General features: G+C 44.3%; 1 protein-coding gene across 2 annotated transcripts in view; it reads left to right on the top strand.

Annotated features, from left to right (window-relative positions):
* Ppm1l (protein phosphatase, Mg2+/Mn2+ dependent 1L) overlaps nt 1-24,619 on the top strand; it is a 206,743-nt gene that overhangs the window by 147,268 nt on the left and 34,856 nt on the right. For both annotated transcript variants that reach the window (XM_050147429.1, XM_050147430.1), the window contains exon 2: nt 1,110-1,284. In XM_050147429.1, coding sequence (XP_050003386.1) covers nt 1,110-1,284 — 175 coding nt within the window. The remainder of the gene's footprint in view (nt 1-1,109; nt 1,285-24,619) is intronic.

A 24,619-nucleotide genomic window follows, 5' to 3' on the forward strand; every position in this document is an offset into this window, starting at 1 on the left:
ACCCCACTCCACCCCCAATCCATTCTGCTTCTGTTTCTTTTTCGGAAAGGGGAAATCTCCCATGAGTATCAACAAAACATGTCATATCAAGTTGTAGTAAGACTAAGCACCTCCCATTTATTAAGACTGGGCAAGGTGACCAAGTATGAGTCCCAGAAGTCAGTAAAAGAGTCAGACAGGCCCTGTTCCCACGGTTAGGAGTCCCACAAGAGGACCAAGCTACACGGCTGTGACAGAGGGCCTTGGTCAGTTCCATGCAGGTGCCCCCGTTGTCAGTTCAGTCCCTGTGAGTTCCTATGAGCCCAGGTTAGTAGATTTTGTGAGTTTTCCTATGGTGTCCTTGACCCCTCTGGCTTCTACAATCTGGAAATCAAAATTCTTAATGTTACATATTTGAGATTGTGTTTCATATGAATTTTAGGATATTTTTCTATGGCTGTGATAAATATCTTTGGTACTTTGGGTAGGGGTTGCATTGAATACATAGATCACTGTGGACAGGGATTGCACTGAATCCATGGATCACTTTGGCTAATAATAATATTCCTCTAGTCTATGAATGTGAGGGATTTTTATTTAATTTTAGCCCATACCTTAAATATTTCACAATTAACAAGACTTAGACTATAAACTATGTGGACAGGTCTTTGCTTTATTCTTGGCCCAAACTAGATTGATCATCATTATCAGGGTCTTTGAAATTTCTTAGTGGCTGCAGATATAGGGTTTTTGGTATATTTGTTGGTTTTTGAGTCAGTTTCATGTAGCCTAGACTGACTTTGAACTCACAGTTATAGCCAGGGTGACCTTGTACTGGGTTTTCAAGTATGGACCACCAATCATATCCTAATTTTGGCCTTCAGCTCATAGTACTAACTCTGTAAACACGGAATCCATCGTCTTTTAAACGAGATAGAAAACTCAAAGAGGTCTGGGGTCTGACAGAGTGAAGATACGTCTTACTGCACTTGTGCAGTCTAAGACTCACAGCAGCAAGACGTGTGTCTGGCGGCTGGATCTGAAGTGCTCTGAGTTCTCTCTGTAGCCCCTGAAGGTTAAAGGAAAACCCAAGGTGAGAGGTATTAATGACGTTCTCTGTTTACCCACAGACTGCAGCCGAATACGTAAAATCAAGGCTCCCAGAGGCGCTGAAGCAGCATCTTCAGGATTATGAGAAAGACAAAGAAAACAGTGTTCTGTCTTACCAAAGCATTCTGGAGCAGCAGATCCTGTCCATAGACCGAGAAATGCTGGAAAAGTTGACGGTATCCTATGATGAAGCAGGTATGTGTGTTATTACATACACACACACGCACACCACGCCCCAGAACGCCCTTATTCTGAAGTAGGTGATTAAGGGCGAATTGGACTCGATGTTACCAGTTGTTGGTGATTTTCTTCTCCGCAGTTCCGGGCAATGGCTCTCACACATATCAAGTCCCTGTGAGCTTTTGCTTATGGGGTGTTGCTCCCCGTTTATCAGCTGCCATTGCTCTAATCCTGCAGTCACTTCGGTTTTGAATAACAGATGAAGACCTTTATATCCGGTAGCTGGTGGACAGCTCTGTTTGATTTGGGTAATTTCTTTTTAATATCAGAGATTGTGTTTTCCCAAGTGGTACATGTTTAACCCCTTGAAGCTTTAGCTGGATTCGGCCTTCTGTTTTCAACAACTGAAATGCTGTCTGTTCTCTGATCCCACAGCAGACATTTGGTTGACTGCAGACCCTTTGTCCCCTCCACTGGGACTTAGCAAAGCCATGGACAGACGCCCTTACCACACCGTTTTTATCTGTTATATAGTCCATGAGCTAAAGCCAGTTTTATTGATATTGAGTGCAATATTGTTTAGACTCGTTGGAACATTTAGTAAAATGAAATTTAAGGCTGGGGTGTAGCTCAGTTGGTAGAGTGTTTGCCCAGCATCCTAATTTGTTTCCCGTTGGTGTGATAAAATGCCGACCAGAAACAGCTTGGGAAGGAAAGGGTATATTTCATCTCACATTCTCAGGAAGGTCTAGGCAGAAACTCAAGGTAGGAACTGAAACAGAGACCATGGAAGAGTACTGCTTGCTGGCTTGCTTCCCATAACTTGCTCACCCTGCTTTCTTGTATAACCCAGGGCCTTGTCGGGGTGGCGCCACCCACAATGTGCTGAGCCCACCCCCCACGTCAACCATAAATTAAAAAAGTTTTTTTAAAAAGTTGCCACAAACATGCCACAGGCCAATCTGAAGGAGGCTGTTCCTTCCAGGTGACTCTAATTTGTGTCAGGCTAACAAACTACCCAGCATGCCTAGCATGCCCAAGACTTTGGTTTGATCCCAGCGCCACATAAACCCAGAGCCTTGTGCATCAGACGGGCCTGCGACGTGTTCAGACAAGCGCACGCTCTTAGCCTTGGCCTTTAGAGACAAATCCTTCAGTGCAGAGTTAATCAGGAAGCAGCAGGAATAAACACAGGCGCGAGAGTCCAAGGGTCCAAGTTTCCAGGCTTAGCGCTGTCCTGCTCTTTAGAACATTAATCTCTTAGAACCTCCGTTTTTCATTTCATAAAATCGAGCCAATCTTCCGTTGGGTTGTTTTAATAATAAGGGATATGGTATTTGATCATAAGGTCCTTAGAATTCATATGGCTGATTAATGCCACTTAATGCTGCGTAAGGCCAAATTTGGATCCTTCCAGTCTCTCAGACCATGTTATGGTGGTGTTAGGGCCTCTTTGCTCGGGAGACAAAGTTTTTCCGAGTGTGTTTGGAATCTGTGAGAAACTAAGCGACATCTATGTAAAGCAGAGCCCGAGCTCTGCTCGCCTTTGGTCACTGCTGTCTGTCTGTCTCTCTGAGCAGGTGGCGGGTCTGGTGAAGACTGGATGCGGGCAGATGAATAAGTGACAGTGTCCCCTTCTCCTCCATAGCTCATGCACTACTGGTTTAGCTAAAGGAAGACAAATAGGAAAAGATATTGCTACTCAGAAGAAGGCTATTGCATCGTAAAAGAAGGATCCAGAATAGAAGCTCACAGCATCCAGTATTGTGAGATAACCCTCCCACACCAGGATCCTTCATAGTTGGCCTCTTCCCATGCTGTCTTGGCTTCTGCTTCCTCACAGTTTAAACTCCACTGTCCCAGTGTGAGGGGTGGGTTGTTAGTTAGGAATACCCTGGTCTCTGGAGAGGTCAGTTTGTCCCAGTGTGTGTGTGGGGGGTTGTTAGTTAGGAATACCCTGGTCTCTGGAGAGGTCAGTTTGTCCCAGTGTGTGTGTGGGGGGGGTTGTTAGTTAGGAATACCCTGGTCTCTGGAGAGGTCAGTTTGTCCCAGTGTGAGGGGGGGTTGTTAGTTAGGAATACCCTGGTCTCTGGAGAGGTCAGTTTGTCCCAGTGTGAGGGGGGGTTGTTAGTTAGGAATACCCTGGTCTCTGGAGAGGTCAGTTTGTCCTTAGTGCTCACCCACTGCGGCGTCAACCTGAGTGGTTCAATGACAGTTATCACCATCTGTGGCTTCCAAATGTTTCAAATATAATTAATGGGGGGGGGGGAGTACTTCAACATTTGTCTACAGTATTGGCTCAGAATCTTTTCTCCTCCCCTGCTCCTGCCTTTTTTTAAAATAAACTTTTTTTCTCTTTTCCTTTAAATACAGTAAGTTTAAAACCTTGTTTACCCACAGTCCAGATATCCAATATCCAGCAACTTGACATTCATCAAAGATTGGGAAATAGGCAAGAACTATGTGTGCAAACCCAGACTTGGTAGGACGTACCTATAATCCCAGTTCTCCAGCAGTAGAGACAGGATCAGAGGCTCAGGGTTTTCCTCTGCAAGGAAATGAATTTGAGGCGAGCTATAAGAGACCTTGTCTCAAAACAGGGGAAAGATAAAACTGCATCCAGACCTCGCCACAGAACTTACAGACATGACAAACACATGTCTCCCGTCTCACCTGGACCCTACACGTTGTTGTTATTTGACGTCGCGCTGAAGCCATTTCCTATCATATAGAACAATGACAGTTTCAAGATGAAGGCATCGGCAGACTCAGGGTCATGAATTGTGTCATTGTAAGACAGCTGTTGGTTGCCTGTAAATTTCTGTGCCAGAAGGGACAAGCAAATCTTTCCGAAACCCCTGTTAGAAGGACACGCGCCTCACTCAAGAGGTCCCTGCCCACCTTTTGAGTGGTGTCACTGTGGGGACTTTAGAAACAAAAGATACAGATTCTGTGCCTAACTCTGCTGCCAACCAGATATGTGGCTTCAAGTAACTAAACATCCGTAAAGCCCGTTTTCCTGTAAATTGATAACATGAATATGGTCTCATGGACACCCTCTAGTTCTGAAATGATGCTTCTGGTCTCCTGAGGTGGAAAGTTTGGGTAGCTGTGCTTTCTGAAGGCCGCAGGTGGATGCAAACTTCGTGTTTGCTCTGTGGCCTTTCTCTCGCTGCCGGTATCATTTTTAACTGAGTAAAAGGAGACAATCCCACCGTTTTTTCCTGTATTTGCACATGAAGATGCAAATAATCGGTGCTGCACGGGGAGCGAGATTAACTGTACGCATCGAACAAAAGCAGCGTTTGCAGCTGCACACGTTGGTCCATGGCCACAACCTACCAATTAGAAAATAGGGACAGGAAGATCAGAAGGCCAGCCGGACTCATGCTAGAGACTCTGTCTCAAAAAAGATCCAAATCAGCCGTAGGAAAGCCACGGGATGTTTGGAAGAGAACGTTCTGAGCTGTCATTCGTGGGGTCTCATTAAGAATCTCATTGAGATTCTTTCATTGACAATTACCAATGCTAAACAAAGACGTGAAATATGCTTCCTTTCTGATCTAATACTGCCTTTGTTTACACTGAAGTATTTATTTTAACGTCTGGGGAGTTAGCACGGGGAGATCTCCGAGGAAGGAGCACAGTGACCTGATTGGTGAGAACCATTGAAACAGCACTCCACCCTCGAGGAAGCACCGCTGGGTGCTGTTCTTTACCACAGCGGGCAGGAGAGACGCTTTCTCCCTCCCTCGCTTCTGGAAGGGACCTCCCGTTCTGTTTTTAATTGTCTTGTGTGCTTGTGCGTGAATAAGTAAATAACCTATGGTTTTCTTTGCTAAGGATATAGTGGTTTGTCGTTCTCCGTGTGAGAGGGGTTGAGATGACGGTGGGCCATCTTTATTTGAGGGTGCTTGAGCCTGTGACTGCCTCATGGAGCTGAAGCCTGGCAACAGGAGCAGAGAGGCCTGCTTCTCCTTCAGGCCTGCAGGATGCCCGGTGGTAGCATCTTGCTCCTCTTTGCCTCGAGACAGCAGTTTCCTGGACTGCAGCTTAGCTCTCCACTCCTGAGCTCTCTTCCCAGACCAGCAAGGGTCTTTATTTCTAATCTGACAGGTTGAGTGTGGGAATTGGCCACACAGGAGGAACACTTGGGAGAGGAGAGAGTTCCACTGGCTGCAGGTTGTATGAACCTGAGCCCTCAGGTCAAGCAGGCCCCACAGATCCCCTTAGAGGCACCAGGCAGTCACACAGCTTCCCCAGAAGACGTGAGGACCACGGGAAGAAGCTGCAGGTTTTTGGTTTTGGCCTTGTGACTGACTCTTGATGGAGGTTTACATTAGAAATGCTGGAGAGCACCCCAGTGAGACAGGAGAAGACGCTCCAGACACGGTGTGCTCTCTGGAGAAATGGCTTTTAAAAGAAGAAGAGAAATGTGCTGTTAGCAATTTAGGAAGTAGCTGAAGGGTTCCCCCCTACCGAGATTACTTTATTCCCCTTTGAAATGGATGATACCTGAGAGTTACATCTGTGTTTTAATTGAGCCTTTAGTGTCAGCGTAATCAGCGGTCTAAAAGCCGTTTTCTGTCGTGTTGACTGTCACGCGCACACACCCAGTCACCCAGACCCTGAAGGAGACAGGGAATTATTTAGGGCCCTTCCAGGTTTTCTAAGAGCATCTTAGAAAGCGCAGTAACAGCCCTTTGCAGGAAGTTCTTCGCTCTGACAGAGGACTGAGTGTCTCTGCTGTATCTCAAACAGGCCCTGAGGGAGGGAAACACTGAGGCTTCTTCACTTTTATCTTCAGTCAAGTCTGTCTTGTCTCAGGAACTCCTGACAGGAACTGGAGAACGTGGAAGGGAGAGAAAAGCCGGAAGGGACTTTTAAAGGGACTCACGGTCCTGACTATGCAGTGTTACCAGCTTCTGGTTCTCTGCCCAACTGTTAAAATCTGACTTATTTTTCTATTATAAGGGTAATAGAAATACATTTGGGGACATTCTCAAAGTAGGGAAAAATGCCCTTAGTGTATTTCTTTCTAGCCATTTTTCTCTGCTGAGTTTTAGTTCCTTATGCCCAATTTTATATCTTTTCACAAAATTTAACACTGAATTTACTTCTCCATGAATTTATAAACTATTTATAATGGTTGGCATTTTGTTTGGGTAACTATGTGACAGTCACTCTGCCTGTGCCCTTTTAATGTTTTTTTTTTTAATTCATATTTCAATTCTCATCCCCATATAGAGAGACTTTTTAGTGTAACCAGTTATTAGCCACGTGAAAGGGATGGGGAAAACAGGTGGCCAGGATTCACTTACAAACCAAGTGCTTTCTGGCCACTAATTCTTGCCCCCACCCCTCCCCTCCACCCAAGCGCTGAGGACCAGGCCTCACGCTTACAAGGCGTGTTCTTTACCTATTGAGCTGTGCACTGGGTCCCTTTATTCCAGCTTTTAAGCAAAGCCAATTTGTATTTGATTTATTTATTTAGTTTTCATTTTTCTTTTATATTCAGGATCTTAAACACCTGATTTTTTTTTTTTTAAATTTCGGTGCTGGCTGGAGGTGATAGAGAGGAATAACTAAACTTTCCTACCTGTGAAATAGGAAACGGTCTCACAGCTTGAAAAGTACCCAACGCCTGTGACTCAGAGGTGGGACACTGTCTGTGCTTGGCTCGTCCCCTGTGAAATAGCAGCCTTGGTTTCTTAAGATTCTTCTGGCTTTAACAATAGGTGATTCTGTCTTCCCTCTGTATAAGCTGACTGCCTGAGCACCCGGGTCAGGCTTGATATACCACTAGAACACCCAGGTGACAATGGGTCCTTCACTCAGGATAAAGAGTATTTGCCTGAGTGTGTTTGTGGGGGGTGGTGGTGGAGGGGTGGGTGGTGCACACGTGTGCTTTTGTCCACACATGGTGTAGGAAGCTCCCAAATAACAGCTGGCAGAAACAGGACAGTAAGTGCAGTGGAACTGGTACTGCAGGGACCAGTAAATGGACAGAGGAGGAAGAACGGGGTTTGGGAAGGTTTGATTCAGTAAATCCAATAAATCAGAAAATCCCAAGAGTGCCCGTAAGTCTTTTGAACTGTCTGTTCAGTGTGAACGTTAATGCCGGCTGCATTTTAAACACTTGAAAGGCAGGCTCTGAGTGATGCTTGCTTTGTCTTTGCTTCTGTGACTGTGAGCCAGTGCCTTACAGACCTGCTCTTGCCCTCTGCCACCTACCGCGTTCTAAGCTTTCCTCTCCAACTAATTTTAATGAGTCTGATTAGATTGCATTAATATGTGATCAGCTTTGCCTGTTCATTTATGAAATTCCCAACACAGGAAAAATTATAATTCCAACTGAATCTTGCAAAAAGTGTCTGATTAGGGAGTTTTGAAAGAAGAAAATCGGTTCGCATTTTTCAATTGCTTCCTGGTCTTTAAAATAGAAAGCTTCAGATACACTCTGAAACTATATTAGTGCAGACTTTAGGGGGTGGGGGGGGGGCAAGATGAAAATTTCAAATTTCAACGAATTCTGCTGAGTGAACTGCCACAAACTAACACTGAGATTTAGAATATCAGCAAATGTCACCTCCAGTGATTAAGACACCTGGGCTGGAGCTGTGTTTCTCTTCCTAATCAAGTTGTCATTGTTTGCCACAAGAGAGAAGTAGAGCTGCTACCTGTCTCTGATGAAGTATTTGATTACAAGGACTAAGGAAAACCGCATACACATCAAGGAAAATACTTGGACCAGGTGACTCCCGCCGAGTAGCTGGCTCTGTCTACAGCGGGAATGCCCTCCTGTCTCTCTCTGTGCCCTGATGAGTTTCCATAGCCAACATTCTGTGGGCTTACTGCAATGCATATTACGCATTTTAAGATGATGCAAGTTAAGACCGAGAGCCCTTTACTTTGTAGAGAAAAATAAGATGAATTTTTAAATGATGGGTTTCTTATATACAGACTGACCTCTTACTGTATGAGAGTCCAACAAAAGCATCCTTCTGCTGAATATCAGACTTTGAAGATCTGGACTGTGCTGCGGTTGAAGTCGTCTGTGCGCTGTTGAGTTCAGTCTCTGCAGCTACTGAACACTCATGATTTCATTTGGTAAATTGCCCTGGGAGATACGTTGTTTTCAAATCACTGTCTAATGGCCGGAGGAATTCATTATGTTTATTTCGTTAGTTAATGGCCTTGTCTCTGCTGTGTGGCTTAGGCCATTTCTAATGAGGCCGGCGTGATGGAGAGTGTTTGTTGTGTGTACCCTTGAGACGCTCCTGAATGTGCTTTTATAATCCCTTAGTCATCAGTCCAAGAGCAGCCAGCAAACGACAGAGAAATCGCTAAAACCACTGTCCACTCGCATGTACATGACTGTGGACCGGGTTCGAGTCAGGTGCTGGGTCTGAGCTGTGGGGAAGGACAGGTGAGCTGGAAGAATGGGTCTGAATTTATTGCTAATCTTTGCTGCCAATATGGATTATTCTTCACAGTGTGCTTCTTCCTTGCCAGAGCTCAATTGATTTCATTCAAAAAAAAAAAGTAGCATAAATTACCTTTTTAATTATGTATAACTGATGTGTTTCCTAAAGGTATGATTTTCCATAGTTAATAGTAATAATACTGTAAGACAGAAAAGCAAAGCCATACAGCACAAAGTAAATGTGCTAACCACAGAGAACAATGCAGCACAAATGTTATAATGCTCTGTAATGAGTTCTCCAATTTGTCCTCAGCTCTTTGACAGCCGGGGTAAAAAGAGGAACCTAACAAATTACAAAGTTCTGTTTAATAAGCAGAATGAAGCTGCTGCTGCTGCTGCTGCTGCTTCTTCTTCTTCTTCTTCTTCTTCTTCTTCTTCTTCTTCTTCTTCTTCTTCTTCTTCTTCATCTATCTATCTATCTATCTATCTATCTATCTATCTATCTATCATCTAATTTTGAGACAGGGTTTCTCGATGTAGCCCTGGTTGTCCTGAAACTTACTTTATAGACCAGGCTGGCCTTGAACTCACAGAGATCCACCTGCCTCTGCCTCCCGAATGCTGGGATTTCACCTGGGTTCCCCAGAAAGAGAACCTAATACAAATGGCTTTAGAGTTGACTTAGAACTGTGATCCTAGGGACAGGAATAGGGGACATTGGATCTGAAGCAGGAAACAGGGAGCACTTGGGTTCCCTTCACAGCTGCTACTGAAACGGAGCTATGTTTTTTTTTTTTTAATTTTGTTTGTTTTAATTTTTCGAGACAGGGCTTCAATGTAGCTTTGGAGCCTGTCCTGGAACTAACTCTGTAGACCATGTTGGCCACGAACTCACAGAGATCCTCCTGAGTGCTGGATTAAAGGCATGCGCCACCACCGCCCGGCTCAGAGCTACGTTCTTAAGAAGCTTATGGATCACATCCAGGGCCTTTGAGCTGCTTTCCTATCCCCACATTGGTCAGGAGCCACACATGTCACTCATGTCCCTTCCTGATCTGCCAATGCTCGAGTACCGGATGGGTTCTTCAGGAGTCAGTGTAATTCCTGGGGAAAAAGCAAATATTAAAGGGTTGTAGACCAAGGCTGTGTCTAGGCTCAGGCTAGCAGTTAATGTAAGGTCAGACCGAGATAATGGGAGACAGTGGGTAAGCAGTGCCCCAGCCCAGCCCAGAAGGTGGAATCTCAAAGTATCATTTACCAGACGCAAGTGACTTCACCCTGTGGTCATTTCCTACTTTATAACTGCTTAGGTAAGTCGCTTGTTTTTTACATTTTCTGTGTAACATGTAGATATGTGCAATCTAGTGCTCAATGCAGGACTATCCCATCCGTCCCACACAATGGCCTAACTCGGCCTAAAAAAGCCAGGTAGATTATTGAACCTATCTCCTAATGGCAGGTAAGGCTACCTCTCCAGAGGCAGGAATGGTGAAGGCATGAGGTAAACATGCAACAGGCAATTTGGAGATAGGGGCATCAATTTATGTCCTTGGCCATAAACAAGAAATGCCCTAAGTCCTGTCTTGACTGGTAGCCAGAAATGTTTGGGAACTGTTATTCATCCAAACGATTCAAGGAGAAAGACCACCAACCCAAATCATCATGACCAAATTAATTAAAGCAAGCAATTAATTTAAGCGAGCTTTTTTTTTTTTTAAATTCATGTACATAGGCTGCCTCTCCCTAAGGCAGGGTTAAGAGGTCAGCATCAGATGTGAGGAAGACAAGGTTTTTATAGTTCAGGGGTAGGAGGTTTCCATGTGGAGGGTTTGGCAGGCGAAATAGGGTTGCAGTAGCAGAACAAGCAGAACAAGTCAGTCATAAAGACCTCCTGAAACAAAGACACAGTTGCAGGGTGGTCAGAACAAGGTGGTCATAACAGTAGGTAGTCATAACAACCTTCTGAAACAGTGATTATAATAGCTTTTTGAAACAAGACATTGTTGCTGTTTCCTGGAACAGTATAGAATCATTTGTAGTTAAGGTTACAGGTGGGGCATAGCCCAATCCTTGAGAAACAGAGGTTTAATCATAAACCTAATGAGCCTAGTTTGTCTTTACTAAAAGATGGCTTTTAAGCCTAAAGTTGAGGCAGGCCGGTCCATCACTGTAATCCTGGTCAGGTTCCTCAATGATTTTAGGGTTCCCTCTTTAGAGGGGAGGATGTTACAGCAGCTTTGATTAGGGCTCTGTGGAGTTCCATTAGGGAAAGTTATTTCTCTGGCCTTGGTAGATGGCAGTAGCACTCCAAGCCACCCCAAACATGAATTAATTCAGTTGGGCCACCCCTAGAAAGGCAGATTAACCGTAAGCCATGCTAAAGAGAAGGAATAATTGTCCTTTATTGAGATAATGTACTTTTCTTTGCTAGAATCCCCATGTCCTAGTGTAGCTGCTAAAAGCCTCCATAAAGTTCTTTGGGGTCTGTCTACTTTTCTGATTCTTGACTCGGAAAGCTGTGACTTTTCTTCTTTTGTTTGTCTTCTCCTCTGGCTTTTCCAGGTGCCAGACAGAGGCTAAGTATTCTTTTTCATTGTACTCTAGCTTCTTATTTCTCCAAAGCCCTTCACTCCTGTTTTTTTCTATACAATTGTTTATCTACCTTGTTCACCTCCTGTTAAATGGTGTGGTTGGCTCTCCCTGCTCCCTGCTGCACCCCTTGCTTGAGGTCCTACCTGTTTATTACATGCACCTGTAATAGACTCCTTTTAACAAAGGATCTCAAATGCATCTATAGACAACCTTACAGATTTAGAATGTGAAAGGAACAGGTGTTTTTTGCTTGATATAACAGCTCAGCAGGACAGCTACTCAGCTCAAACCAAAAAAAAAAAAAAAAAACTTGACTGATCATTTCTATGAGAAATGAATTCGGGTAGCTGGCTCTTCGATCTTAGCCACACAGTGAGCTATGACTTACAACTTAGGCGCGTGTTTTTATACATGTATAAAAAGGAAGTGGTCACTTATCAGAAATTCTTCGCAGTTACTCTAGATGGAAAAATTATGAAAAGATTAACTTTTCTTTTTGATGACAGTATATTGCTTATATTTTTAACTTTATTATATGTATTTCCTTTTTTTGTTTGTTTCATTTTAAATGAAAGTTAACAGAATCTTCCTAGTGGCTAGGGAGTAAAGAAAGCCTTGGGTGAGGTAAGTTCTGAGCGAATGTGTATTTTGACATGAGCACAGCCTTTTGAGGACTCTAAGATGAACTAGCCCATGGTAAAGTAGCAAATCATTGCCCATGTATTGACTTATAAACAGAAACTCGTCCCTGTGTCTTTGCAGACAAGGTTGTGTATTCAAATCTCGCCTGAGCAGGGGTGTGTGGCTTGAGCTAAGGGCAGTTTATCTGTGGCTGTGTCGTTGAGGAATGTGACTGACCCCTCACCCCCATCCACAGTAACCTTTAATTGCCTGTAGCTCCCCAGGGAGGGCTGGGACCTCCCTAGGCCTTCCCCTTCCTCAGAGAAAGATTGTTGGCCGCCTGACAACCTTGTGGAGGTGCTCACAGCTGCTGCGTGCCTGATTGCAACAGTTTTTGCACATCGAAAAAGCACTCCTGGCTTAATAATTTATTCTCTTACATTCCTCCCAAACCCGCCTCCTCGTATTCCTTAAGGCCGGTGGGGAATGATAAAAATGTCTTATATAGGACCAAGCACCAAACAATCATTTGTTTTCATCTCTTTGACCCACCGGGAGTCTTCGTGTTTACCGCCATGTACTGCCTAGAGAAGCGTCTCTCCTCAATGCAGGGTGTGCCACTAAGGCAATTTGACAGGGTGTTTATTTAGCCAAACATCACAGGTGGTCTGCCCACTTCGTCCCTACCCCAGGTCCTATGACCTCCCTAGCTGCAGTCTTTTGACCAAGTTTGTGGTACAAGGCATGATTTCCCTAAAATGGGACAGACATCAAGTCCAATTGAAAAGTGGTTGGTTTCCCATGGCGGTCACTCCTCTTTTGCACCAGTGGGCACAGCATGGCTGTTAGGCTGGTGTTGCAGGTCCATAGCTGGGTAAGACTTAAGACATTGACCCTGCTCCCCCAGCATTATGAAAGATAGCCAACAAAGAGGAAGCTCCAAGCTCAGTTCCAACTGAATTTCTTTATGTCGACCTTCATTCATTGCAGTGGAGCGTGCACACATGTGTGAGCACACACACACACAGGGAAAAGAAATACAACAGGTATTAAAGCTGGAGGAGACATGGGCAGGAGTTCAGTGGGAATGTAGGGGACTGATAATGAAGGTGAATAGGGTCAAATCTTTATTCATGGAATCGTGAAAGAATAAATAAATAAAATTTGAAAAGTCACATCTGAAGGACAATGGGCCGGATATAATTGCATTTGCAAAGAGAGTGCACACAGTTCTGAGGTTATTCTCAGAATACAATTAGATGTGAGCGTTCCCCTCTTTTTTTCTTTTTTTTCTGGAATGCTAGTAACTTCAGGCCTTTAGTTGACTCTGCTTCCTTATAAGCCTGCCCCTGGAGGGAAATCAGTATTGCACAGCCACCAAAGAAGATGGGTTTAGCTAAAAATAGTTGCCTTTTGACAAGGTTTTAGCAGATTATTATTTGGGGGAATATGAAAGTTACATAAAATGAAATGAGGTCAGATATAACAGATGTGGTCAAATCCTTTTCCCCATCCCTGGGAAAGTGATTGGTTCGGTTGTACTGATCTGTAAGCGGATGCTTGGAACTGTGCTGAACACGGGCCCTTTTCCTGTCTCTAAGTGTTAGGGATGCTCTATGCATTCTGTGGGTTAGTGATCACCAGAAACTCTGTTTGCCTTAGCTTTTGATTAGGAATTGTTTTCTGACCACTAATAATAAAAGTAGATTTACTATATAACAGCCTTTATTATATGGCTGCTCTTGCAAGGGAGATTTCTGCCCCCAGGTTCACAAGATCTGAGGCCACAAGATCTGAGGCTTGGAAGCAGAGCTGGTGGGCATCTACCAGGCAGAATCTAAGGATGTCACTAACCATTCTAAAGTGCACAGGCCAGCTCCTTCCTCACCTTCCCCCAGCAAAACTTGTCTGACCAAAAATGTCATTGTCATTAAGGCTGTAAACCTACTTTATTACCGTGGTGGCATTTGGGAAGCAGAGGCAGGTGGATTCCTGAGTTCAAGGCCAGCCTGGTCTATAAGGTGAGTTCTAGGACAGCCAGGACTACATTTAAAAAAAAAAAAAAAAAAAAAAAAAAAAAAAAAAAAAAAAAAAAAAAAAAAAAAAAAACCTGTCTGGAAAAACCAAAGAGAGAGGGAAGGAAGGAAATAAAGGAAGAAGGAAGCCTACTTTAGAGCAACAGTTCCCAGTCTTTGTGACATATTACACTCAGAATCACCTTGGAGAAGTGTGGGGTGCTGATCCCAGCTAAGTCATTCCTGAGCAGTGAAAGCCCAAACAGCTAGATTCTTTTTTAGTTTAATTCTTCCCAAGTGGCTGCAGTCCTCGGTCAAGATGAAGATATGCTACTTTAAGACATCTTTTTTGTCTTAAAGAAGAGGCTAGTTCAAGCATCACCACAGATAGTTTTCATTGCTAAGATGCATAGAAGAACTCACTATGGTGTGGGTTGACCTTTTTAAAGGTGTCCATTTTTACGATGAAATCAAATGACTTAAAAGAGCCTTTTCTAACCTTTGAAGGCAGTGCTTATAGCTTTAAAAACAGCCATTCTTGATGCTGTACTGGGAGTTGGTTTCCCTTCGTTCTTTCTAGCGAGTGCTTTCTCTCTCCAGTGAGTAGAGATAGCAAGCATTTATTAGTAGCTTGCTCCAGTACAGTTTCCCCACATAATGTCTGGGGCATTGGGACCCTGATAATTTGTTTTCCTTGAAGGTTTGGAAAGTTGTTTCAGTTACTCCCGCATCTTAGGCGACTCCAGATTTCTGGAGTGTAGCCATTTTCTAATGCATGTGGATTCTGTGTGTCAAGGCAAATGGGAAGTTTTATTTATCTTCCCCTGGCCTCACCTGGGAAGACTTCAGTCATCTCTAGCCCCTGGGCTAGAGTGGGGAAACAAACTGGACTCCACAGTGTCTCTTAGCCAGAGTTACCTGCACAGGGCCTGACAGCATAGGAACCATTTGATCCATGCTTTTCATGGAAGAAGTGTTTTGAGAAACTCTGTCCTAAGAAGTGGTACCCAAAGAGTGTTACTCTTAGCTGGAGAAAATCACACAGCATTGTAAGACCTGGACTGGGCTGTCTCCTGTCTCCTGTCACTCTTAGGAACAGTCCCAGTCCTGCCTGGATTCAAGGAGAGGGAGCTGAGGCGGCATCTCTTTGAAGGAGGAATGTCAAAGTATTTCCAGCTGCTTTTTAAAAATCTCCACACTGGGGCTGGAGAGATGCTCAGAGGTTAAGAGCTATTGCCTGCTCTTCCAAAGGTCTGAGTTCAATTCCCAGCAACCACATGGTGGCTCACAACCATCTGTAATGGGGTCTGGTGCCCTCTTCTAGCCTGCAGGCATACACACAGACAGAGTATTGTATACATAATAAATAAATAAATTTTTTTAAAAAAAATCCCCACACTGGATTATCCATTCCCTTTCTTAAAGCAGGATTTGGTTGTCCCAGCCTAGCCCACGGATTAGATCCTCTGGTCCTCTCAGTCATGGCGAAGGAAAAGATGTCAAATGCAGCAGAATGAAAAATGCGAGTCCTTCTAGTTCAGTGGTGGAGAAGAATGAACGTGACCTCCAGCATAGACACTGCCAAGGGTGGCATCTCAGTCACTGTTTCCCACAAATCTTTCTGTGAACAACCTGAGCAAGAGAGGGGGCAGATTCGGGGTGACAGACACACAGGGGCTGTTTCTGCAAGCCCAGATGCTGTCAAAAGCCTGGCATTTGCCTTAGTGATGTTTCTGTATCGTCCACAGAGGCGCAGGAGTGCTCAGGTTAGAGCTGGCAAATGATATCAGAAAATAAACCCCATTCTTAAAATGAAACCCATTTTGACCTTGAGCAAAATTAAAAAAAAAAAAAAATGATGGAGCCCCAGCATGGCTGCTAGAGATTTGCACCTCCTGAAACAGATGTTAAATATCAGCTCTCCTTGGCCTCTGGTCTGTCAATCCTGGTCGATAAACAGCCACATTGAAGCGCCTTCCCTCTGAGGTCTCCAGCTGCTTAACTGATCTGCTTTGCTGTGCTGAGCATCCTGAGGCAGTAAGCGGTGGGAAAATACAGTTCTGGCCGGAGCGGGATTGCTACCAGCGCAAAGACAAGAAAGAAATAGAGTGTTTTCTAATCTTCCTTTCCGCTTGGGGCACTAACTCACAGCGAAGTTAAGTGCCTTTCTCGGGGTCTCGGAAACAAACTTACTGGAATGGAATAGCTTGCCTTTGATATCACAGCTTCCCTGGGAGCTCTGTGCGCCAGCAGCCTGCTTGCTCTCCTCGGGTATTGTGGTCAGCCAAAGATGGCTGTCTGCTTCTTTATGCCTGAGAAGAAGCCAGGGTGTGTGTGACCCCCATAAGCGGGTTCTGCGTGTGTCACTCATGAGCAACAGAGTTTGAGACTCTGACACTTCAGCAATGGGGACCTTCAACTAGAAAAAGATTGCTGCCAGAGTAGGGGAAGACTGAGCTGTAGCCATCTGATACACAGCCCGAGCAAAGTGAATGTTGTTACTCCTGACAGGAGAAAGAGAAGAGGAAATGGACTGAAAACCCAGCAATCCCTGGGTGAATCTGGCAACCAGAGTAAAAGGACGTGTCCCACCTTCTGAGACCTGCTCATTTCTCTTCTCATCTTTCAGGTTTACAGTACCAGGTCCCATAAAAACACATGCTACACTTACCCTGTATCAGCCTCCTCTGCGTTTGGGAAACCATCAGGAAAAATTATCGTTGTGCTTCTCTCTGCTCTAAAGTATAATTCTTCCTTTTATACAATCGACACTTTGTTTTAATAACATATTTTAACATACTATCCTGATATAAGCTTCATAGATGCATAATGTTTTTCAAACTCACCAGAGTATCCTAACAATATAAACAGAAGTTATCCTAACAATATAAACGGAAGTTATCCTAACAATATAAACGGAAGTTATCCTAACAATATAAACGGAAGTTATCCTAACAATATAAACGGAAGTTATCCTAACAATATAAACGGAAGTTATCCTAACAATATAAACGGAAGTTATCCTAACAATATAAACAGAAGGTAATGAGTAGTAACCTGGAGGGATTTGGCTGTGAAAACACTCGGCTTCCGCTGGCACTCTGGGCGTCATGGTGGGCTTGTCGCCTTCTTGGACTTAGATGCTGACTGGAGGACAGCTTGGGGACAAGCGCTGCAGCTACAAATGCAGACTGACAACAGACAAGCTTGTGACAGCGGACAGGCTTGTGACGGTGGACAGGCTTGTGACGGCAACTCAAGTACCGTGAGCAATGATGGCATCAGGGAAGTGACTTTTCTGAGACTCAAACCACTCTTTAAAGTCCTAAGGCAGAAGCGCGACTTCATTTGTGCGGTACTTACAGTCCTGGAAAACCCGGTGTATAATAACGCCTTTTCAAACCCTCTCCGCCGAGATGCAAAACTCAAGGCACATGTGATTATGAACAGTTTTCCACTCTACTGTTTGATAGTTGTGTGGGAAGTGGAAAAGTTGTTGGTCTGTAGGTCTGTCCATCACACTGCAGAGTCCTGAACGTCCACGACCCCTTCCAGTTAAATCTCATGGACACCTTCTGTAATTGTGAGAACAGGCGGTGCCCTTCCCTAGATATTCTAAACATCCCTGTTCAAAACAGGCTCTAGAGTCCGCGTCTGAAACACGGTTTCGGGGTAAATCCGCGTAAGTGATGTCAGTCTCTCAGAGTTGTTGAGTTTCGTTTCAGTTGCTGTGGTAAAATATCTGGACAGAAAACAGATATTTCTTCTTGGGGAAGAAAGGCTTTATTTGAGTGGTGTCTCAGTCCACGATTTGGAAGAAGTCAGGGCAGGAACTCAGGCAGCTCATTACCTCTTACCTGTGCTAAGGAACAGAGGAGACCAAGGCGCCCGTGAGACCAAGGCGCTCATGGCTAGGCAACTTGCTTCCCTCTTACATTGTAACTAACAGTGACAGCCGTAAGCCAAACCTTGGTGGCATTAGATATAGTTCAGGCTTTCACACATGGTAAGATGTTGTTGTCTCAGCAACCCTGATGGAAGAAGCAATTGAAGACTCACGAACCGGCTTGAGATTGCTACTTAAGAAGCGGTGAAGCCCAGATTTGAATGTTGTCAGTCCGTGCCTCAAGAAACCAGGATCTCAATTGTTAGTCCATCCATATTTATGATATACAGTAAGACCTAAAGCTGAGTGTGGTGGTACACACCTACAATTACAGTTCTTGGAGGGCCACGGCAGGAGGATTCCAAGTTCAAGGCCTCTGGAGCTGCATAGCAAGAACCCTGTCTCTAAAGACAATACACTTTTTTAAGTTATGTGTGTGTGTGTGTGTTTATATATATTGTTTTGTTGGTTGTCCTGCCCTACTCCTCTCTGCACACCTCCATGTTCCCCCTTGTACTCTCCTGGGTGTCCCCCTTCTGGTTTTAGGTCACACGTGTTCTGTCATTCTGATCCCTTTTTAAAGCTCCCCATTCCCCCTCTCGTGGCATCCTTTCAAGTTTTATAAAATCTACTTTCTCCTCTTCCTCTCTTACTATCTCTCTTACACCTCTGTCACACACACACACACACACACACAGGATCCACATATAAGAGAGAACACATGGTATTTGTCTACGTTGGGTATTCTCACACCCATTTCACTGTAAAGTTCATAGCTTCATTTTCTCCATAGATGATTGAATTCCATGGTGTGTATGTACCAAAATCTTATCCACGAAACTGTCGATGGCCATCTAGGCTGACCCCATTTCCTTGCTATTGTGAATCGAGCAGCAGTGAGCACGAACGTGCAAATACTGACGAGGTCCTGCATTAAACCCCAGCACCGTCCTGTGGAGGTTATAGCGGTTGAGAACGTGGGATGTGCTGGGGACACCATGACCAAAAGCAAGCTAGGGAGGAAAGGACCATCAATGACTCTGAGGGCTAGGCTTGCTAGCCTTGTCATTCCTGGAAAATGGCTTGGAAAACCAGTCTTTCGCAGAATTCTTTGCCATCCGTAGAACTCTCTGCCATTTTCTCCGAATTTAGAACTTAGGGCGAGGTGACCTGATTAGTGAGGTCATATCCCATATCCCAGATGGTGAGGGACCCTGGGAAAGTGATGGTATAGACCTTCCAGTGTCTGTCGCAGGAGGCGTATTGTGCCTCCTAGTTATTAAAATGATGAGTATTGTCCCCGGCGTGTTATCGGCCACCGGAGATGACTTTCAGGCCTTTTACATTGACTGAAAGGGGGCTGACAATGCTATTTATTGAGAATGAATGCTGACTGCAATTTAGAAAACCACGTGTTGGGCTTTTGATCTGTGCTGGATCCTGCTGGATCAGCATGTCATAGGCTACCGTTTCTAGTTGCCAGATACCAAGCAGGCTAGTTTTATGACTTACTGTCTTCATAAGGGCAACCGCAGGTCTGAGCGAGACAGAAGATTCTGGATGTTGGTAGCTGGCTTCATTGTGGCTCTACAGATTCTTTTGATGGGAAAGGGTCTGTTGGATGAGCAGGAAGATGTATTTTGCAGTTTTCTTTTTCTAGTATTATCAATTGCTTGCTTTCTTCTGGGCTAGCAAGAATAGCCTATTGTTGACGATCTCAACATAACCATGTGTGCTGTGAAGAGCCTAGCAGCTCCCAGAGCGGCTGAGAGCCTTGCCAAGCAGTCTCAAGTTTCAGACGTGTCTCGTGGAATGCACTTGAAGAATTGAAAGAAAGTAATTTGACGCTCAAAGGCCTGTATACCAATTCCTTTGTAGTCCTTGCTTTCAAAACAAGTAACAGTTATTGGAAAAATGTCTCTGTCATAAAACATTTCCACATTACAATTTCTACCTGGAAGACAGCACAGGAAAAAGTGCCTCCACTGGCCAGACACCGTGGGCAAGCACTGCAGATCAATTTCCACCCGAGACTCGCTGCTCCAGCTGCTTACAGCCAACATCTGTTCTAGTTATTCGGCATCTGTGCCTTGCGAGTTGCTGATGTTTTTATTATCACCTCAACTAGCGTGTGTATTTATTTGCCAGATATCAAAAAGTGTAGTTACGATAACGGAGCAAGAACAAAGACATAGACGTGGTTCACCCATGGGGCTCTTGTCATTGTCCTTCCTGTGCCTCTCTCTTCCTCTTGGCTCCCTTTTCCCCTTTGTAGCCAATCATAAAGATGACTTTAGCATCACCTTCATCAGGGTCACCGAATTCAAAAGAAACTTTTTTGAGGGAACGTTTTTTGACAGGCTTCTTTAAAGAGATGTCTGGGGAGATTTGGAGCCCCAGGATGACAGTTCAGGAAATTGAGCATAGATACATAACCGTGTTAACAGAATGAGAAGTCTGTTCAAAGTCATTTTCGTAAATTCAGTTTTAGTGATGCAAGAGGACATGTTGGCTGTTAAGTGATCCCATTATAAGGCAGGCGCTGTTTGTCGGTACTCGGAAGAAATTCACAGGATCCAAGCAAAGCTACTGCTGCCAGGGCTGACTTGGAAGTTAATTTACAACTATATTATATGTTAATATCGAGTTAGGATATGAATAGCTCCTAAATAAAGAACTCAACTAGCAAATTAATGGATCCCTGTCTTTGCAAATTTTATGTGCATTTTATTAATTGCACGTGGGAGGAGCATGTGCCACGGCATATGTGGGGTCAGAGGACAACTTAGGGAGTTGGTTTTCTCCTTGTGGGAGGAGGATCCTGGGGACTTAACTCAGGTCATCAGGCTATTGTTGCCCAGGGCCTTTGCCCACTGGGTCACCTTGTCAGTCCACAGATTTCCGTTTCTGTTAGTTGAAAAGGCCGCTCGTGGAAGCAGCCATGTTTCTCAGTAGAGAGCTCACCAAATCTGATGCAGATGCAGTTGCTGTGTGCTTTAAAGCAAGCAAACGCAGTTTCGGCTCGATGTGCAGTAAAGTGTGGAAGCACTAATGATGGTTTTTCAGCACGTGACAAGTCCCTGCCCTCTTCCCTGTAACTAGTAACTGATTGAGTCCTTACAGCACCCCCCCCCCCCTTCATTGAGAAGGAATCATGGGGGAGCCTGAGAGGAAAAGTTTCAAGAACTTTCCGGCCATGGTATGTGAAAGTGGCCAAACCAGTTTCCACGACAGTCAGCCTGGTTCTAGGGTTTGTAATCTACAAAGGCTTAATTAAGGCTCTTTGGTTATACTTAGTAAACCACAGCTCACTGGCCTAATCTGCCTTGAGCTTGTATGTTTGTGAATGTAAGGAGCTGAACCTTGAAGAGGAAAAAGACCTCTGAGTCAGCCCTGCTCCCCAGAATCCACATAACCGAACACTGAGGAAAATGGGAATCCCTAAACCAGCCCCTGCTCCCCAGAATCCACATAACCGAACACTGAGGAAAATAAGAATCCCTGAACCAGCCCCTGCTCCCCAGAATCCACATAGCTGAGCCCTGAGGAAAATGAGGACCCTGACACCAGCCCTTGCTCCCAGCATTGTCCGTGTTTGCTTTCTAGCCTCTTGGCTGCCTCCACAGCCTCCGCTAACTCCCTCTAAGGAGACTGCCACTGTGGAGGGCCTAATTATTGGCATAGATGCCTCTACCCTCCTGTTTCAACTCTGATTAGGACCGAGATGCCTGCCCATAATTTCCTGGGTTCAGCTACAAACACTGAGTGACCTTCACAGGCCCGACAACAATACCACCTCCAACAGAATCGGATGCAACTCGAATCGTTCTGCTGCTGTGTTCAGCATCAAAACCAAACCAGAAGTGCATGCCCTTGGCTCACCAGAAGTGCCTTTCCCTGAGGCCAGTGATGGTGTAAAATGGCTTCCACATCTTGCCTGTTTGTATTTATGGAGTGGTTTATAGGAATTTTCCCTGCCAAGACTAAAATATTCCAAAATAGGAACTGTTATGCTCCTTTGCACCCAAGGTTCTGACCCATTCCACACATCCAGCAACCGCTCGCTATCTGAGCAGATGGCTGAATAAATAGGTCACAGAAAGGCATGGGTTGTTGCAAGGTCTGTTTGGATTCCACTATTTTATGATGATGGAGAAATACTCAAGAGCGCACGTGCTTTCAGTACGGAATGAGAGAGAGGTCAAGAGTCGGAAACTGGAGCTCAGAGCTCCAGCTGCTTGTCCCCAGTGAAGAATTCAAAGTTGAAGCTGTAATTCTAGAGAGATCTTACAGAGAAGCTTTGTTGGAAGACAGAAGCAACGCAGGAGCCTTGAAGGACACACAGGAGGCACAAGAACCTGGTTGGACTAAGGAGAGCGGAGCGGAGCTCAGCGAAGCAGTTCAGCAGTGTGTTGGAGACGGAGAAGAAGGTGTACTAAGAAAGGTACTATCGAGAAATGCAAACTGAACCCCAGTCACCTCATACATGAGGGCCCCCCACTAACCACAAAAGCAGGAAATGGGATCAGTAAGGATGTGGAGGAACCAGACCCCACATAACACCATTAGCAAAATGTTACAAAAATTACTCTGGAAGCCCCTCAAATAATAGAAGCTCCTGATCACCCAACAATCCTACTTCCAAGCAAATAAGCAAAGGAACCAAAGGTTGTTGAAGACATATGTGCACAGCTCTGTTCATTGCAATATTATGTACAATAGCCAAGAAATGGAAACAGCTCGTTTCCACTGACAGATGGCAGAATAAAGAAAATGTTGCTCTACCTATAATAAAACATTGGCCTTTAGAAAGAAAAAAAAACCCCATCATGTGATCAGTGTGGATGAACCCTAATGCTATGTTGCAGATGCAATAAAACCAGTTACAAATGGTGTTTTTGCTTACCTGAGTCAACATCACGGAAAGAGAAAGTTCAATGATTCTGTCTGTGTGTGTATGTGTGTGTGTGTGTGTGTGTGTGTGCATGTGGGGGGGGGGAACTAAAATGATAGGTAATTGCTGTGAATAGAATTTTAGTTTTGCAAGATGAAATGGTCCTGAAGATTAGTTACCCTACAATCTGGATGCAGTGATTACGACTAAAATTGTGTGCTTAAAAATGACAAAGGGGACATACGTTTATAATATACTTTTTTGATTAATTTTGTGTTTGACAATTTCAAACTTGTATATAATAGTTTCTTATTACTCTCCCTCCTGTCTGTCAGCTCCCCTCCATCCCCACCAGTCTCTTTCCCTGGTATCTTTTGGGTTTGTTCTGTGACTCATTTAGTTTCACTGGGACCATGTGTGTGACCCTTGACTTGGATCTGTCTACTGAAGCCTAATGAGGTCATCAGTGGGTGAATGATGGACGGCAATGACGCTTTAAAAGGCTTCTCAGAATCGCGTTCTTTCACCCTTGAATATGGCTTTTACACATCACATGACATCTAGAAATCGACCCTTTCGGTCAGTTCACTTCTGCTGCTAATGTGCCATTTCTAGCTACTTTTCAGACAGATCCAACCAGTCACTTAATAGTTACTACACACATATCACGTCCTGGGTTCCAGTCTAGCCATTAGTTCCTGAACAGTAGAAAGAACAAAATCTTCACACCCATAGCCCATTTTACTGAGGGAAGGTAGATATTAGCAAAGGCATACGCGTGTCAAATGGTGCTAAGGGCTCTTAAGAAAACGAGCAAGGAAGAGGAATGCCGGAGTCTTAGTTGAAGCTAGGCTGGTGTCTGAAAACAATGAAGGAACATGATGATGGGTGTCCATATCTAAGAGGCAAAGGCCTGGATTCAGGAACAGCTCGATGGATTTGAGGAAGAGCAAGGCCCGTATATTTAGAAAGAGTGGATAGCGTGGAATAAGAGGGATATTGTAGCAGGCTCTGTTTTTGACCCACTAACTATCTCCCAGATCATGACACAGAGACTTACTAGTTTTGAATACTCAGCCTTATCTTAGCTCTTATTTACTGCGTGTTCTTATAACTTAGAGTATCCTGTTTCTCTTCATCTTCATCTACATTTTGCCTTGGAGATTTTACTTTCTTTCTTTTCCTTCCTTTCTTCCTTATTTCCTTTCTTTCTTCCTTTTTGTATGTTCTATTATGTGTCTGTCTGTTTGGCAGCTGCCTAGCTTCTAGCTCACTGCATGTCCCTCTCTTTCTCTCTCATCTTTCCTTCCCTCCTCCCTCCCCTCTCACCTAAATTTCTCCTCTTATTCCCTCTGCCCTCCTGCCCCACTTATCCTTTCTCTGCTTAGCTATTGGTTGGTCAGCTCTTTATTAGATCAATCACGTGCCTTAGGCAGGCCAGGTGAAACACATGCAGTAATCTGTACATAGTTAAACAAATGCAGCATAAACAAAAGGAACACATCTTTACATCGTTAACAAAGGCCGCAGGAACAAGTTTAATACCCTTCACACAGTTAAAGAAATATTCCACAGAGTAAAAAAATGTAACACACCTTCACACAGTTAAATATTCCACAGCATAAACAAATGTAACACACCTTCACACAGTTAAAGAAACAGCCCACATGGGCTGGAGAGATGGCTTAGAGGTTAAGAGCACAGACTGCTCTTCCACAGGTCCTGAGTTCAATTCCCAGCAACCACATGGTGACTCACAACCATCTATAATGACATCTGGTGCCCTCTTCTGGCATGCTAGCATACATGGAAGGAATGTTTTATACATAATAAATAAATCTTAAAAAAAAAAGTCCACAACATAAACAAATGTAACACATCTTTCCACAGCGTAAACAAATGTAGCACACCTTCAC

This window comes from Alexandromys fortis, unplaced genomic scaffold (genome assembly GCF_014885135.2).
Source record: "Alexandromys fortis isolate MF-2015 unplaced genomic scaffold, M_Fortis_MF-2015_v1.1 scaffold_53, whole genome shotgun sequence".
NCBI classification, from domain to species: Eukaryota; Metazoa; Chordata; class Mammalia; order Rodentia; family Cricetidae; genus Alexandromys; species Alexandromys fortis.